The 17,180-nt window shown below is 46.3% G+C and overlaps 1 protein-coding gene across 6 annotated transcripts in view; it reads left to right on the top strand.

Annotated features, from left to right (window-relative positions):
* RAB41 (RAB41, member RAS oncogene family) overlaps nucleotides 1-17,180 on the top strand; it is a 419,208-nt gene that overhangs the window by 348,552 nt on the left and 53,476 nt on the right. For 3 of the 6 annotated variants that reach the window (XR_013594051.1, XM_078640170.1, XM_078640172.1), the window contains exon 6: nucleotides 6,292-6,385. The exons of the other annotated variants lie outside the window; for them this stretch is intronic. Coding sequence is in view for 2 of the 3 variants with exons in the window: in XM_078640170.1 (XP_078496296.1) it covers nucleotides 6,292-6,385 (94 nt within the window). In the remaining variant the exon portion in view is untranslated. The remainder of the gene's footprint in view (nucleotides 1-6,291; nucleotides 6,386-17,180) is intronic. 6 annotated transcript variants of the gene reach the window in all.

Genomic DNA, 17,180 nt, shown 5'->3' on the forward strand with positions numbered 1-17,180 from the left:
ATAGTGAATAACCTTTTCTTTGAAGGTGTACGAAGTTGTCCAAATCTAAGAGTAATGTTTATTGGATTTTATGAAATCTGTCGCATCCTCGCATCTGGATCGTTTTTTTCCTCCGATAAGTGATGTAATCTGATGAGCTGAGCAGAGAAGGTTCCCCCTGTAGGAACTGCCCCAATATGTTTAAGAGAATGTGTTACCAGATTCCCCCTTCCTTTAGCACAGGGTCCACGTGGGTTGAAGAGGGCAGTAGTTCCAGAGCCTGTTGCAGAAGAGGCAATAGTAAGGACACTCGGCTGGCACACACCAGCTCTCCAGGAAGTCAGTCTCTGTACGATGCACATCTAGCAGTTTGAAGGAAGGACTGGACTACAGGTACTACAGCAATAATATAATGAAGAATATATTAGAACATTGTATGCCATTCATAAGCCAGCTCAAATCATTGCTCATTCCAGTTCAGTGTCCCTGTTTGGGATATCTCTCAACAAGCCATATTTTATACTCATCAGAGGCAAAGACCCTCTGATTTTCCTCTGATATTGAAACATTCAAGCCCGTGTTTTGACAAATTGTTTAAAAGGCATCGCCCTGCCTCTTCCACGGATTGCCTGACTTGGGAGAGAGCAGGCTAACCAAAGGAAGAAAAGAATCTTAACGCCCTCTTGGGATTCCATGTTGATATTGACTGTACCCCAGTGCTTTTCCTTGCCATGCAAAGTGTATAGAAATCTGCCCTCCCCAGTCAGTTATCCTTCGGCGGTTATGGTTTTATAGATAGTTTTTACATTTTGCAATATTTGAGGTTGGTTATATTGCTGTTCTATACAAGGGGCTATTTTTTCGAGTGCTGTGCTTTGGTCCCTGCTCACGAGGGGTCAGAATTCCGTCTTCATCACCAAAATTGACATAAAATCATAGGTACTCAATTGCATGGGCAGTCTTTGGAAAACCCAAACATATATTAGTTTGCTACAGTAGAAATGACAAATTGCTGCAGCTATACTACGGTTTACTGTACAGGAAATAACCTGTATATGTCAGTAATTGGTCTAAACCCTTCTTCACTAGAAAAGGTGATCCACACATTCATATCATCCAGCCCAAACAAAGTGCACAGCATTGCCTTGTGTTGGGCGAGCCCATTTGAGGTTGTTTGCCCATCTTTCATGCCAGAAGTTGTAGCTACCTTCACAGTGGGTCAGTCCTTCACTCTTTCATCCTTCATACCTCCTCACCTGACCAAGGAAGAGGAAGGATCCCAGCCATGCTGTATCGTGTTACGTAGACGGCACCGGATAAGACCAAGGTGGATAATCCGCAAATGTCCTGTTTCACTTTGGGCCACCGTGTGTAACGAGAAGATGCACTTTATCCAAGAAAAACCCTCCGGCTGGCAAAAATGAGGGTCATGGCATCCCAATGGCTGATATCTGCTGAACAGCAATTAGACATACTTTTTGTTGAACACCTTTGAAAAACATTGCTGTCTTACAGCCCAGGCACACCGTGATGACCACGGCTCTTTTGCATGACTTGCTTGATCTATGGCCATTACTGAATCTCATCACACCCCACCCTCAGTTTTTTAAAATGTTATTATAAGGAACCCATTTTTAAAGAATTTGCAGGACGGACTATTTATCAATAGTAAAGGGTCCTTCTGATTGCTAATGAAATTCAAGATAGATACTTTGATTTTCCACGGGTTCCTCACCGCCTTGATGAATAAGAGCAGTTTATTAAAAGATCCCAAGGCATGCAGATCTACTTCTGCTACTATTGTCACTGTTGTTCATGCTTTCTTGAGTCATCTCTGCACACCTTGATTAGTGGTGGAAAATATAATAGAAACTGATGCGAGGATGCCTTATATAATATTATCCGATGTTGTCATATCCGTGATGGCTGGTGCCGCAGTTAGAGTAGAGTGACAGCACCTCATGGCAGTGGAGACCTGCTACTGTGGAAGTCTTTGGCTAGATCCTGTTTGGCTCCAGGAGGATATTCATTAGGTAGGAAAATTGTGAGTAGGCGTGATATCCCCTAGATACATTAGCATCAAAGGTAAGTAACTTTTTCTTATGGAAATTTTTGGTATTTAGTTCTGCAAGCATGTTACGGGGAAAGGTCTTGAGCTCATGAATGAAGTTTGTAACCATGACACTAGCGTGTGCTCTAGTTACCTGTAGGTCTGTTTATCTTTTCTTCCCCTTCCTGTAATAACAAGCATTGGCATAGCCAATAGGTCTCGCTTTTGGGACCTTCTAAGTATTTAGGTATGCAGCACAATATCCTTGGTGCAACAACATTAACTGTTGCATGGTTACCCACTTATAAGGTCCCAAAGGCGAGACCTATTGGCTGTGCTACCATGCAGAAACATCTGTACAAACAACCAGAACGCCGCAAAAATGTTCTCCAGCATTTAACCCCAAAATGTAGCAGGAATAGAGTCAATAGTAAGACAACCCAGTGCTACAGCAAGTTGAAGAGAATGGCTAAATTTAGCACACAAAAAAAATAAACCTTATCTGAGGAAACTATTGCTGTATGGAAGCTTTCTGTCAGCATTTTATCAAGTCTGTTTTTGTGGTTTATGTTCTCAATAAGCCATAAGCGGCATTAAAGCTCAGGAGTTAATGGTCTCAGAAGACCAAAACACTGAGGGCCCATAAAGACAGATTCTAAAGTGAGCACCTCACCCTGACATCCTGAAGGAAGATACGGCCACCCCGCTGGTTCTGCAACTTTATCAGTTTCTCTGCATGCTCCCGCTCCTCGTGAGACTGGTGATAGAAGAACCTGGCAAAGTTCTTCAGGGCAACGTCATCGTGATCAAAGTGGTAGGACTGGGGGGGGGGTTAATGGCATCAGCAGTGCATACGACAAACAGGACAGAGCACTGGAAGGCACTACTGAGGTACAAGCCAGACGTGAAGGTCCCTGCACTACAGAAAGTGGACCCTTATATTTGGGACCAGGGTGCACTGGTAATAAATGAATGAATGATTTGTTTCGTAAAGTGCAACAGATACTAAGAAAGTGCCCCAGCACGGAGGCAGGCAGCCAGCCAGTAGGTAATACGTTTTGCAGGTTCCAGGGATGAAATTCTATATTGCATTGCTCTAAGTGTAGAGATGCTTTATTGGAAGCATATGTAGGGTAGGGTCACACCTCGAAAGAGCAGAAGGTGCTAAAAGGAGGGTTTTCGTAAAATGGCAGATAAACAAGGCACTGTGAGGAGTGAAGATTGCCTTTAAAATGGATTTGCGGGGTTGCTTTAGTCTTACTTGCAAGCAGAGGGCCGTAGGTCAGGACTGGATGCAATAACACATGAGGAGTTGCTGTTGAAACACCCTAGAATATATACTAATTAGGCCACAATAACAGACTCACTGCTGACTCAGATATTCCCTTCAGTAAAAGGTTACAATGCAGCATGCTGTAAGTGTTTAGTCATTCTTGCTGGCCTACCAATAGGTGCTGTGCTGCCCAAACAAATGCACGATTGTACGATATACAAGTGTGAATCAACAATAAAATATTATGAAAGTAGATTTACTCCAGTAAAATGGAAGCCTGCTCTTCACGGAGTTCTTTACCGGTCCCAACAATGCATGTGTCACTGTAGTAGGGCATACTAAGTAGCACATTGACTTCTACCTAAACTGTAAAGATAGATCAGAACTGCAGGGGGGGCAGTGCCTAGTCAACTCCACATCACTACCCTACGTCCAATAGTAATTTGTGTAGGCCAGGATTCTCTTTCCTTTGGTGGTAGCGTCCCAGAGACCACAGTACCAGAAACAGAGAGGCATGACTTGTGTGATAATGGCGTTTTCAGTCATTAATAATATTGCCTATTCAACCACCGCATCTCCCCCCTCCCCACCCATTTGTATATATGCACGTATATAGTATTTACATAGCACAAACCTAGCCTAAGACAATGCCTTAATCCAGTCAGCACAGTTCTATATGAAAACCAAATTATAAGTATAGCAGGATTCTTTTATGTAAACAGAAGCAGTCGGTGATAGTATAGCGTTTAACTGGTATGCGAATAATGAAATCGATAACTAGCACTAACAAAGCCAGGCAAGCAGCAGTACAGAGTATAACAGTGCTGTGCAATCCAGCGCTTTATATAGTAGCACAAGAGTTGGAGGGGAACCACGGTCAGCAAAGGGGTGCAGTGGTGGAGACGTGCAGCACCCTGAACTGCATTCATACCGTGTGCTTTAAGGCAGCACTCTGTGTTGTTTACAAGAAGGGCAATGAAGTTCTGCGCCCACAGCAGGGCAGAACGAGGCTGGCCTGCATATCTGGTAAATACGTTCAGAGCCGAGAATAAATTCTGGCACGCTCTCGGCTCTAAGAAGCAAGGAGGCTTGTTTTGCTGTCTGTGGAGCTCCCTCCCTTCTGCAGAGCTGGACACACCTCCCTGAAGCAGTCGTGCCGTGCCACGTGAGCCAATAGTGTGCAAGGCAAACAGCGCCCGCATCAGTCCAAGGGGCTGCCTTAATACGAAAAGACAAGCCTTTACTTCAGGAAATGGGACTGAAAAGGCAAGCACTCTGCACCAGCGCCGAGTCGCAGGTCGAGTTAATATTAGACATGCAACATGCTGTCATTATTCGATCATATAGAGGCCTAGCCTGGGCTCGTCAGCACACGATCCAGACCAGAGTGTGGGGCGCGGATATAAAGGGCAGGCAGCACGCGGTCTCACTTCAATGCGAGTCAACAAGCCGGTTGGCATGACTTGTACAGCTTAGGCGCACTACCCTTCGCCGAGAGAACAGTAGATCCGAGACACCAGCCTCAAATGCAGCCATTCACTGAAAATAGCCAATGAATAAAGTGGGTTGACCAAGCTCTAGCGGGTGGAAGAAAAACCAGCACAAGCGCGCACCTCGCACGGCAGCAGGGGGAAGGGGCCTGCTCGATTCCCCTGCGGGAGCGAGCAACATGGCGCAATGATTGCGAACATATGGCACCACCATATATCCCCGCAAGGGAATCGCCAGACGTGCACGCATTGCCATTGGAAGCAATGCAATGCGTGCACTTTTTTGCCCCCAAAGATGGCTAAAGGTCTCTTTCCTATGCAGCGCATGTGCGCTGCGTAGGCGAGACCTAAAAAGGGGATTGTCTTCTCTTTGGTGAAAAGGGTACACTATACACATCCTTCCACAAAAGCCCCATGTTTTTAACTGAACTAAACTGCCTCCATATGCATGACACCGCAGGAGGGTTTGGGGAGTTGGCAGTGGAATGTCGGAGTAGAGTAACTACAAGTGTATGATTTTGTGGCAGAAATGCCCTAAAGGTCAGGTTGCAGGTGAGTAACTTTGCTTTCTCGTTATTCATTCTCATAAGATGCTCACAGTTCAGTATCAGGTAGTACTGCATTAACAGCTAGGTATGTGTATGTTTTGTGGCCTAACGCTGTCAACTGACCCTGTGCAGACGAACTGGGCGAGCACAGGTGAAATCTTCCATGTGCATGCCACCATTGTATCTTACCACTGCAAGCTTGTGCCTTACATATAACATCCAGGACACCCTGCGAAGGGGGAGTTATCGAGAGAATTCCTACCTTCGATGAAAGAAATGACTTGTCCGTTCGCTTAGATGTAGAGCAGGAAGATGCTAAAAGAGAACATAGACCGAAGTTCAGAAGTTACTTGAGAAACCCCTTGTTATCGTTGAGCTTTGCTTTTGAACATGGCTCATATAAATCTTACAAACTGTATTTATATACTCAATTCATTAGGTATGCTTTGCTTTACTCCGCAAGTTATTTACTTTTGTTTGATTTTTGCACGGGTTATATCTTTCTGTGTTTGTATTTATTTCATTTATAGGCGATAGACGGTGAAGGAGGGGATGTATTTGAAGGTCGTGTGAAAACTTGGGTTTTATTAGTCTGTGTAAATTCTAATGACCGAATCTCAGAATAGTCCCCTGGTGGTGAGAGGTCAGATCGCACTCCTTGCCTTGAACTTTGAATGTGCTCTACAGTTTCAGGACTCCCTTGCTTTGTTTCTACCACCTGATGCCTGTGAAGCTGTTGTCTGGAATTGTTGTTTGCCTCATAATATTACTAACCATCGAGTTTGCCATTTATCTGTCAAATGGGAACATGTAGAGAGGAAAGAGCTCTGGAGTTCATTGTTCATAGTTTATTTTCATTTGCCATCTTGTGTTTATTTTAATTTGCTTTGTAACTTTACTTTTGACTTTTTTTATGAGTTTGTTCTGTTTGATTTGTTCTCATCGCTGTAGACCAGTTTCTATAGAGGAGGGCGAGAGAAACGCCAAAGAAGTCAATGTGATGTACATTGAAAGCAGTGCTAAAGCAGGATATAATGTGAAACAGGTACGTACTCTGGGCGGGTCTGCTGTGGTCACGGTGTTCTCCTTAAGAGCTATAGCGCTTTGGTCGTAAGCATCGCTTATCAGAGTCCGTGTGTTGGTTTGTGGCAGTTAGGGTACAGTCCAGATGCACAGATGTTGTAGACAAGAGTCCCCGCGGGGCAAGCTATTGGTAAGTACAGCTACTTATGTCCTGCTAGTTAGAAGCAGCCAGCTTTGTTGTTGCTTTTCAGCAGCTGTTCATGTTTTTCTTTTCTTTTTTAGAATGATGCAGTTTGGGTTCCGTTTTATGTCGTAAATCATCTTTTTTAAATCACATTGCATCAATAAATCATTAATGTTGCCTTTACCGATCCACATTAGAGTCTGAAGAAAATGGGTTTCAACTCTCCATAATTCTGTTTTTGTTTTCTTGGCATGAACTGTGACTTGCATAGCGGGAATCGAAGTGCACAGCAACACAGCACGTAGAGGAGTAGAGGGCTCTAGTTGAGGATTGTGCCCACATACACAGGCTGTAGAAAAGCCTGGGAGTGGATGGGAGATAGCGGAGTGAGATTCGTTGTAATCAGATGGGGAGCAACTAGTGCAAATGGCCGGTGGTCGTTTATAGTGGTTTTTAGGGGGAGATCACTTGTCCGCCAGAGTCTACTCAGGCATCTCCAAACCATCTAGAATGCCACCGCACAACTCAAACTCCACCTCCCGTGCTACATCCACATCACACTGCACCTCCGGAAGCTTCACTGGCTCCCCATTCACAAGTGCAGCCAATTCAAACTTTTCAAACACATATACGAATCCTGCAAACAAGTCTACAAACTTCAAGACTCAGTCGCACACACTCTTGCATCCAGAAAAGCAGAGCAGCAGGTCGCTCGTCCTCCTAAATCGCACCCAAAACATGAAACAACCTCCCTCAACACCTCCGAGACATCTCCTCACATTCTTGAGTTCCGCAAGAAGCTGAGGACTTGGTTTTTCAACTAAACCCTGAGTGGACCACATACCTATACAACTGCCCAAGTGCCTGGATACCCTCAAGGGTCATTAATGCGCTACACAAATCGACATAACTTTGCTGGTGAACTTTGACATCTTCAAGGAGAGCTGGGTGTGGGCGTGTGCTCATAGATATTGATGTCTTAGTCGATCAGAAGTTATCAGAGGTGCAGCGCCAAATATTGATTCAAGGTCATTAGTAAGAGGATGGAGTCTTTGTGAACGCCTTTGGTTATGAAGATGGGTTACCACCTGTGTAATTTTTCTAGTTGGATTAGGTGTTGTTCCTCTGGTATGATGTGAAGGATTGCAAAACAGCAGGGAAAGAATGCAAGGTCGCTGTTAGATCAGATGTGCATCATCGAGTCGTTACCATCCATTGTGGCCGGGGTGTCCAGGAATGACGATTGGTTGATTGGGACTATAGCCTGCAAGACTCTAGGGTCCGTACATTTTTAAAGAACCCTGGGAAAGCATGTTGGCAATAGCAAGAGCACTGCCTCAGAAATGTCCTTTACTGCCAGGTTTAGATACTTTCACATGAATAGACAAGACCGCGGAAGACTTGCTAACCTGCCTGGTCTTTGGTGTAGAGGGTGTGACAGGACCAATGACAGTAGATGTACAAATATACAGAGTACATAGTACATACAAATCAAAACTGCACACCCAGTGCATAGCAAAGGTATGAAAAACACCAATATATATACAAATATAAATATACATAAAAATATATAAACTCAGGTATAGCAGAGTGGACAACGGGGAGGCGGGTGAGTCAGTGAGGAATCCAAAGGCAGATACTGTATCTAGCAGAAAAAGCATTACCGAAGGTAAGTAACTTGTTCTTCTGATAGATAAATCTGCTAGTGGATTCCTCACCTTGTGAATAGTCACACAGCAGTCCCCACTCCCGGATGAGGGTGTCCACTCTCCTATACCAGAAAATCCTGGAGGACAGAGCGCGTAAAGTGGCCGTCCCTCTTCACCTCGGCATCCAAGCAGTAATGCTTTGCGAAAGTGTGGAGGGAAGCCCAAGTCGCGGCTCTGCAAATATCCTCAACAGGTACACCTCTAGATAAAGCAGAAGTAGCAGACTTTGCTCTAGTAGAGTGAGCTCTTATACCCTCATGAGGGTCCTTACCCGCCAGGGAGTAGCAGATCTTGATGCATAATATTATCCATCTTGAAAGAGTGCGCTTGTGCACAGATCTTCCTTTCCTGCTGCCAGCAAATCCAACGAACAGCTGGTCATCCAACCTGAACGACCTTAAATCCAACGAACAGCTGGTCATCCAACCTGAACGACCTTGTCCTGTCCAGGTAGAAGCTCACCTCCCTCTTAGGTTTCAAGCGATGAAGCCTCCTCCTCCTTGGAAGGGTGAGGGGGAGGATAAAAGGTAGGGAGGGTATCAGACTGTCCTAAATGGAAAGGAGTAACCACGTTATGCAGAAAAGCAGCCCTGGTCCTGAGAACCATTCTTTCAGCATGAATGGTCAAGAATGGGGGCTTTAAACTAAGAGCTTGAAGCTCACTTACCCTCCTTGCCGAGGTAATTGCGACCAGGAAGACTGTTTTAAAAGACAAAAGTCTCAAGGGACATGTGTGTAAAGGTTCAAAAGGAGAACCCATCAAGAACGGAAGAACAAGGTTCAAGTCCCATTGAGGTAAAATAAAAGGTGTATGAGGAAATTTATTAGTAAGGCCCTTAATGAAACGTAACACAATTGGAGATTTAAACAAAGAGGGCTGGTCCGGCAAACAAAGGAAAGCAGATAAGGCTGACAAATAACCTTTGATAGTTGCCACTGCAAAACCCTGCTGGGCCAATGAAAGTGCAAATGAAAGAATATTGGACAAACGAGCCCTTAAAGGGTCAACGGACATCTCCCCACACCAAGAAACAAATTTAGACCATCTATAAGAATAAATGGACTTGGTGGAGTCACGCCTGGCCGATAAGATGACATCCACCACATCGTGTGGAAGAGAAAAGGAAATCGGGTTGCCCCGCTCAATCTCCAGGCATAAAGGTGTACGGTCTGGAGGTGGGGGTGTAGAACCTGCCCCTCCATCTGGAAGAGGAGATCTGCCCTGTGAGGGAGACGGAGCGGCGGGCACGAGGAGAGGTGGAGAATATCTGTATATCACACCCTACTTGGCCAATCCGGGGCGATCAATATGACTTGGGTCCGGTCTTGGCGAATCTTCCTCAGATCCCGAGGAACCGAGGGTATGGGCGGAAACGCATAAAGGAGTTGTGAGTCACAGGTAGAAATAGTAGATACTCATCTGAGGACCACTTTCTGCAATGCGATTAATTTTCAGTCACAAGCAGCCCTGAAAAACTGCAGTCATGAGGGTTGATTACTTCAGGGTCAATGTATATGCTTATCACCATATGTGTGACACGCCTTCACATGCACCCATACTTGCCAAATATACAGTAAGCTACTGCAAGGTCCTGGGCATACACCTAATATTAGATCTTTTTTTAATTGAGCCAGTAGTCCTCACTCCCTGTGACATAAAAATATGTCTGGTCACATTACTGATCTTCTCTAAAAATACAACAGGCTGCCTTCTGATGGATAATTCAGTATATCAGGAAGAAGCTCACTGTCTTCCTTAATCTCTTCCACCATAGCAATAATGTTCATTGTTTAGTCCCTTCAGAGGTATGGCTTGACCCCATTCACATGCATCATGCCCTCCTTGGCTCCCTTGTGGCAACTTTTTCTACGAAGTAGTTGACCTTGGATATCTTCTGCCCTACCTTGTGTGAACAATTACACTTGTACTCCAAAGCTCTGGACATATGGGCTTCAGCACCAACATTCCTGACCCACTGAGTACACAGTTAGCACTGCTCTTTGGTCATACCATTCCATCAGCACTTGGCTTACCTGATGATTTTTCTTCAGCTGACATGTGTATTGTGCCATTTACTTCCTGAGGCCAATCACATAGCCCTCTACATTTTTTTTTTTTAAGTGGCCGGAAAGTTCGTTTCTGCTTTTCTCTAAAGTGAATGGGTCACACAAAGGGTTCCCAATCAGGGTCAGCGGAACTAACCCATACCCCCTTCTGTGGAGTTTATCTGTAGGTGAAAAAATAGGCATGGCAAGAGAAGATCCCACTTCCTCCTGAAATTCTTCAGTAAAGTTCCCATCACGTTCCGAGTCTTGTTACATCATTCTATTGACCAATTGTTTTGTGGGTGGTAGGCCATGGAGAAGTGGTAGGTCATCCCAGCCTCGCTCCCACCTCTCTTATGTATGAGGAGACAAAATGTGTTACCCAGTCACAAATCACAGTCTTAAGAAATCAAACCTAGAAAAAATTCCTAGGAGTGCCCTAGCTAAATTTCCGAAGTACTGCTCCTCCGAGCTACCTCTTCTAATGAAGTGATCCATCACATCCAAGATATAATTGTTGCCTGAAGCTTGGGGCAGTGGAGGGTAGAATGGACCAACAATATCAACTCCCACCTGCAGTATGCCCACAACTGGTAGTGGCTCTAATGGTGCGTAGGTATTACCTCTTGACTTGTCACTCGGTTGGCAGATTCCTACTGAATCTCTCTGACTCTTTGTGAATTTGTGGCCGGTAAAACAAAGAGGCCAACCTACTCTGGGTCTTTCTGGGGCTCAATTATCCGGCTAAGGGCACTTGGAGGGACAGTGACAGAATATCCCTGTGCTCTGGGGAAACAACTAACCTTTTGCTGGCTCCTGGCTCAAGATTCCCATTCTCAATGTAAAGCAGTTAAGCCGCCCAGCCAATATAATGCCTTCCAACCACTTCCTTACTGACCTGTTATTTGTTTCGTTCCGAAGCCCAGCATGCATAGGGCGCTCAACTTGCCTGTGGCAGAATTAGTTGGGTAGATCTCTCTGTAGCTATCAACCTTGCTACTCTGGCAGTCACCCAGATTCCAACACCTGGGCCACTTTGGCTGTCTCATCTTCCTCTCTGGAGCCGGTTCAACTATTACCACAACCAGTGCCTTTCTTAGAATCTGCCCTGATCCATTCACTTCCTTCTTTTGGTCTAGGCAAATCTTGGATGGTCCTAGTCTTTTAACGAGACTGATGTGCAGTCTGTGCTCTGGTCAAAACAGCTGAGGTGGGCCAAGCCATGTAGGCTTCTGGTCTTAGTACTAAATCAGAGGCAATTATGTTGTTCCCCAAGAGGCATACAGCATCTTGCTTCGCTCTTACCATTGTGTTAACCAAGGTACACATGCCATTGATTTCCTCTCCAACTCGGGCAATTGGATACTCCAGGTCATCCCCACTGGCCAACAGACTCGATGCCATTAGCACCATCAAAAATCTCCTCAACTGTAAGATCCTGTATCCTTCTGAACAGAAACCTTCCACTGATTCTAGCTTCCACCTCAAGTTCAATGTTGTTTAGATGGATGTCCTTGAGGGCTTCTGGATCCCTCTCCCGAAAGTCCATTGCTACTAGGTTGAGTACACAAGGGTCTTCTCAGGTCCCTTTGCCCACAATCAACACACTTGCTGCCATGGGTGCAGCTGGTACAGGATCTTTCACTTAAGTGTAACATGAACCTTCACGTTACACTTGACAAAAGTTATCACCCTGGGCTTAAAATAACCTCCCTTATCGATGACTTGGAACCCAATTCTCTTCCTGCTTGTGTCTTCTCTTGGCCTCATGGGAGTTACGCTGACCATTACCCTCGAGTTTGAAATCAGTCTGTTGAGCGTTAGTCTGTTCCTTTGGCTTCAAGCCATGGTGCTCCAGCCCTTTATTAATTGTTAGCTCACCACATGCTAGCGAACGCTGCTAGTTGGATCCTTTTCTGACCGATGTTGGGTAAGTGGGTAATTCACTCTTCCTTGAATCAATTGGTTAAGGGCATGAAAATCACTGGCCTACTTCCCCCACCCATGTTCATTCCAATTTCGAAATACACCATCTGCTCTTTTTATTTATTTTTTGTTACTCTCTGAAGGTATTGAGCTAGTTTCAGCCCAAACCGTTTGATCAGGTCTTCTTTCACTTGCTCGTAGTTTGTTTGATCAGCTGCAGACGTTCTCCCAAAATAGTAACTTCTATGGGCGAGCAACACTTTAAAGTGGCTGCCTTGGACATGCCATTTAAAACCTGCACCCTATAAGAAATTTCATAACTCACAAACCATTCCACAGTATCCTGGCCCCCACATGCAGGTGCACAAGCTCACCTGCATAGTTGGCAGTGAAATTGCCTTTCCCTGATGTAACTGTCTCTACTGCCATTGTGGCGTTTCCTCTCCAAGCCTATCTTTTCTTTTCTCCGATTTGTTTTTTTCTCTTTTGTCTTTCCATTTGCTCTTGCCCCCCTTTTCCTTCCTTAAAGGACCAGTACTCCTGTCTCTTCAGCCTTCTTTACTCTAGTTCATCACAACCGAATCTGAACTTCTCTCTCTTGAACTCCCATGTCTTCGCCTCTTCCTCAGCTTTTGCTTTCTTGAGAACCAACTGTTGTTCAAGGTCTCAGCTAGATTTAACCCACCCAAGGAGGTAAGTCCTAGAATTGGAGACAATACTGCGCTTGAAATTGTGGAGGAGGAGGAATGTCTTGGGAAAGTACTGGAGAGCGAATTTGGAGCTGTATGTCTAGGGAAAACGTGTGCTACGAAGCTGAGAGTGCCTCACACTACTTTCTCCCTCCCTGGGTTGCGAAGATGGTACCCTCCCCAAAGTTCATCAGTTTCTTTCCTAACGCCCAGTTTCTCTAACTGGTCTTTTATCAAAAAAATAACAAGGACCCACCCTGTCCTTGTTGCTGGGACCCCTCCACCGTCTCTATACTCCGATGCCTTAACTGATCTAAGGACGCAGTGTCAAAATCTACTCCCACCACCTTTGCTTCTATCATACTGTGCCAGCACGAATGTATTGTTCTGTTCCAGAAAGTTGGAACTGGAACTAATACTGCTTTCCACCTATTTTCAGATACTGGGCCTTTATTATGCGGGTTGAGATGGCTTGCCATTGATGCCCGTCCGTCCATCCTAATGTGGGTCTGCAAAGTGTGTCAAGTACAACCCCATACGTAGGGAGGTAGGGCAAGGAGTCCCAGGCTTCTCAGGGAAGTAGTGTGGTGCTGTTACTCTGCACTCAACAATCAACTAACAGACAGAATAACTCCAGTGTCCAGTCCAAAAAAGAAAGTGCTTTTAATCCAACTGTTGAACTAACCTTTACAATCTAGTTTGAGTTGGCCTGGGTGTAATTCTTGTTGAGGCACTACACCCTCTCTGAACCCTTCTCTAATTCCTCAAATCCTCATACCTCCCCTCTACCCTCCCAGATGTCCCTCTAATCACCCCCCCCCCTCCTCCCCTTTTCTGGGAAAGAGGTCATATCTTAAATGAAGCATAGATACAGCCATTTATGCACTCTGCGCTCAATTCTCACCTCTTTGGTGTATTGGATAGACACAGTTGAGTCCTCGTTTGTCTCTTTATGGCTCTGGTGTCCCTACCACATGTCTCCTGTGGGTCCCGCTTCGAGCTGCAAGGTTGCTAGACCCTGTGCGAACCCAGGTGCTGGTCGCCATCTGTCTGTACACCTGCCCAGCCTCCGAATTTTGAGTGCGGTGCTGGCACAGGTGCCCACCCAGCCACTGCAGTCCGTTTGCGGTGATTCAGCCCCACCTGGGCGGATGGCCATTGTGGACCGGGCCTACGATGGTCACAGCAGTTGCGGTGCTGATTGGAACCTCAGTTAGTCCTATTACAATCACGGTAGTCGCAGCCCCCTACCAGGCCTGCATCGATTTGACAGCTGCGTTTCCGGCTTGGAACCAGAGTAAGAGACCAGGGGTACTCAACACATGGGGTCCTTATAGCTCGCTCTTGTGCCGTCAGCTGTTTCTGGAGGTCCCTCTGCCTCGAGGGAAACACTGATTTTCTCTCCTCCTTGACAGGCTCTCCTTCTATTGGGCCAGGCAGACTCCTTCCTTCTCTCAGTATGCAGGCAGGATGCCAGATGCTTCAGGTAGATCCACAACTCCTCCAGCAGAAAGTGTGTCCCCCCCTGTTGAGAGACTGCCTCCGACAGACACTGCCCTGGTTTTCACACCTGTCCTTTGAGTATTCTGCACAGCACTCCATTGTCCTGGTCATAAAGGACGTTAAACTGGAAAAGACGTGTGTTGGTTTGGGTGCCACTTTTATACACAGCCTCTGTACAGGGGATGTGGATCCACCTTCTCTTATTTCATGTGTCCTTCTCAGATTACTCTCCACAAACAGCCTGTGTGTAGAGTAATGCTTCTCACAGCAGGTAGTGCTGGGGCTGCCCTCAACCTGGATCTGCAGTAGGGTGTGAGGTTTCTGCACCTGGCTGTCATCAGCCCAACTGAAGAAGTAATCTGGAGCAGGCAAAAGGGCAGGACTCACTTGGAAACTTTCTCTCCTTCCACAAGAACATCTGCAAACCCACTCCATGACCCTTTCACACCAAATGGCAGTGCTCAGAAAGACTCATCGGCAGCTCCTCGCTAACTGAAGGTCTCATGGGTTTTCTAAAGGTAGCCCATCCTACCACCATGGTACCTCCATCCTACTTGTTTCAGTGTCTGGTTCTCCCTTTTCAAGCTACAGGAATGTAGGCAACACACTTCCACTATCTGGGAAAATAATCCTCCGCCTCCATCTACTGCTATGCCATGCCAGACCATGGATACGGCAGGCCTCCCTTACCCGGTCTCACACACACCGCTTATCACCACAAATGTTCTACATGCACTATACATGCATGCACACTTGACATATATGTGATGCCAGTGCACAGGGTTATGGAAAGACGAATAATAGCAGAACTTTACATTAGTGAACCAGTAGGACCCACTCCCTGTGGTCATCAATATCTGCTCCCTCCTTTGGCCTTCCCTAAAAACATGGTATCCTGCCGCCACCGCTTTATCTGCTATACCCAGGGCAGGCACAGTAGTCCACTGCCCACATTACGGGCACACTTGATGCACCCTTCACAGTCACAGGACAGATCCAGAATCTCAGATGTTCAGAAACAGGGTCAGAACTCCAGGCACATGCCTTAGATTTGAGTGACCCCAGGGCCAAAATAAATAAGAATGTACGTGCAGTTTGGCACTCCGGGCAAGGGAACACGCCCTTATGATGGCATGCAGAGGGCATGACTCTCACTATATATTCACTGAAAAGCCAAAGGTTAAGTGAAGCTATGGTAGTGTTTATCAAAAAGTATATTTAAAAATAAAACAAAAAGAGCTCGCCTAGAGAAAACAAAATCCCAGTTGAGAAGTTAAAGTGAAGTTGAGAAATTAAAAGCGAAAAAACACTAAAATATGAACATTATGGGTAGGATCAGGATTCGTAATTTGCATTTCAGCCACTCAAACCATAACTCGCACATCATCCTTCATTAAACCGATGCAATTGCAAATTACTGTAACCACTGTGACAGAGAGGGCTCTGAATATACTATTACTAATTTGCTTAGCTATGTATTGTTTAATTTTTAATTGTTTCACTTTTAGGTGTTATATATTAGTATAAATATGTATTAGTATATTGTGCATTTAGGGTGCAAATTATGGTTTGAACAGTTGTTTTTAGATTCATTTCCATGATGAATGTGTTAAGGTGTTACAACAAAGACAACTATTACTTCATTTTAACCTTTTTTTAAAATTTTATAATTATATTCTACATCCAAGAGTTCCCTGCATGGTCAAGCCCTGCGTCCAACCCTCCCCAGACAACGAATTATCACTGTTCATCCCTTCCACAATTCACAGTGGAGTTGGGCAGAGGGCCTGCCCTGCACCCATTGTGCCACAGGTGTGCAACTGCTGCTGTGCGCTGGCGTTCACCATGCAGAGCGAGTGTTCGTCTACGGTCAACCCTTAAATTACCCAACCCTCTGCAGGCAGCCAAATCCCACTGTGCATGCCTTCCGCCAATCGCAGCAGAGGTCGGCAGAGGACCTGACCCTCCTGCATCCACCCCCCTACAGTGTGCAATCTGTCCTGTGGACAGCCTTTGATTGTGCGCAGCGGCAGGTGTCCGCAGGGCTTGGCCTGGACTGGCCTCCGATCAGGCCCCTCTGCTCAAACCTCCACAGGCAGCCAGCGCTCGCTGCTCAGGCCTTCGCTGGCCCTTCTTCCCTACTCCTATCCCACCAGAGGCATGCAGCCCCTGCTGTGTATGGCCTTCAACCATGCGCAGCAGGCGTTGGCCGTGTGGTCTCTGCAGGTTGCCAGTCCCCACGGTGCAGGATTTCGGCCATGGAGTTGGCCTTTGGCCTGGCCACCTTGACAGACATGCAAACACTGCTGCACATGGCCTTCTACCATGTGTGGGGAGGGAGGAGGGTGTTTGCCAACCCGCCACAGGCATGCAAACACTGCTGCACATGGCCTTCGACCATGTGTGGGGAGGAGGGTGTTTGCCTTACCTGGCCAACCCGCCACAGGCATGCAAACACTGCTGCACATGGCCTTCGACCATGTGTGGGGAGGAGGATGATGGCCTTGGCTGGCCACCCTGCCACAGGCATGCAAGCACTGCTGCATATGGCCTTCGACCATGTGTGGGGGGGAGGGTGTTGGCCTTGGCTAGCCACCCCGCCACAGGCATGCAACCACTGCTGCACATGGCCTTCGACCATGTGTGGGGAGGAGGGTGTTGACTTTGGCTGGCCACCCCGCCACAGGCATGCAACCACTGCTGCACATGGCCTTCGACCATGTGTGGGGAGGAGGGTGTTGACCTTGGCTAGCCACCCCG

The sequence above is a fragment of the Lissotriton helveticus genome, chromosome 4_2 (genome assembly GCF_964261635.1).
Source record: "Lissotriton helveticus chromosome 4_2, aLisHel1.1, whole genome shotgun sequence".
Classification (NCBI taxonomy): domain Eukaryota; kingdom Metazoa; phylum Chordata; class Amphibia; order Caudata; family Salamandridae; genus Lissotriton; species Lissotriton helveticus.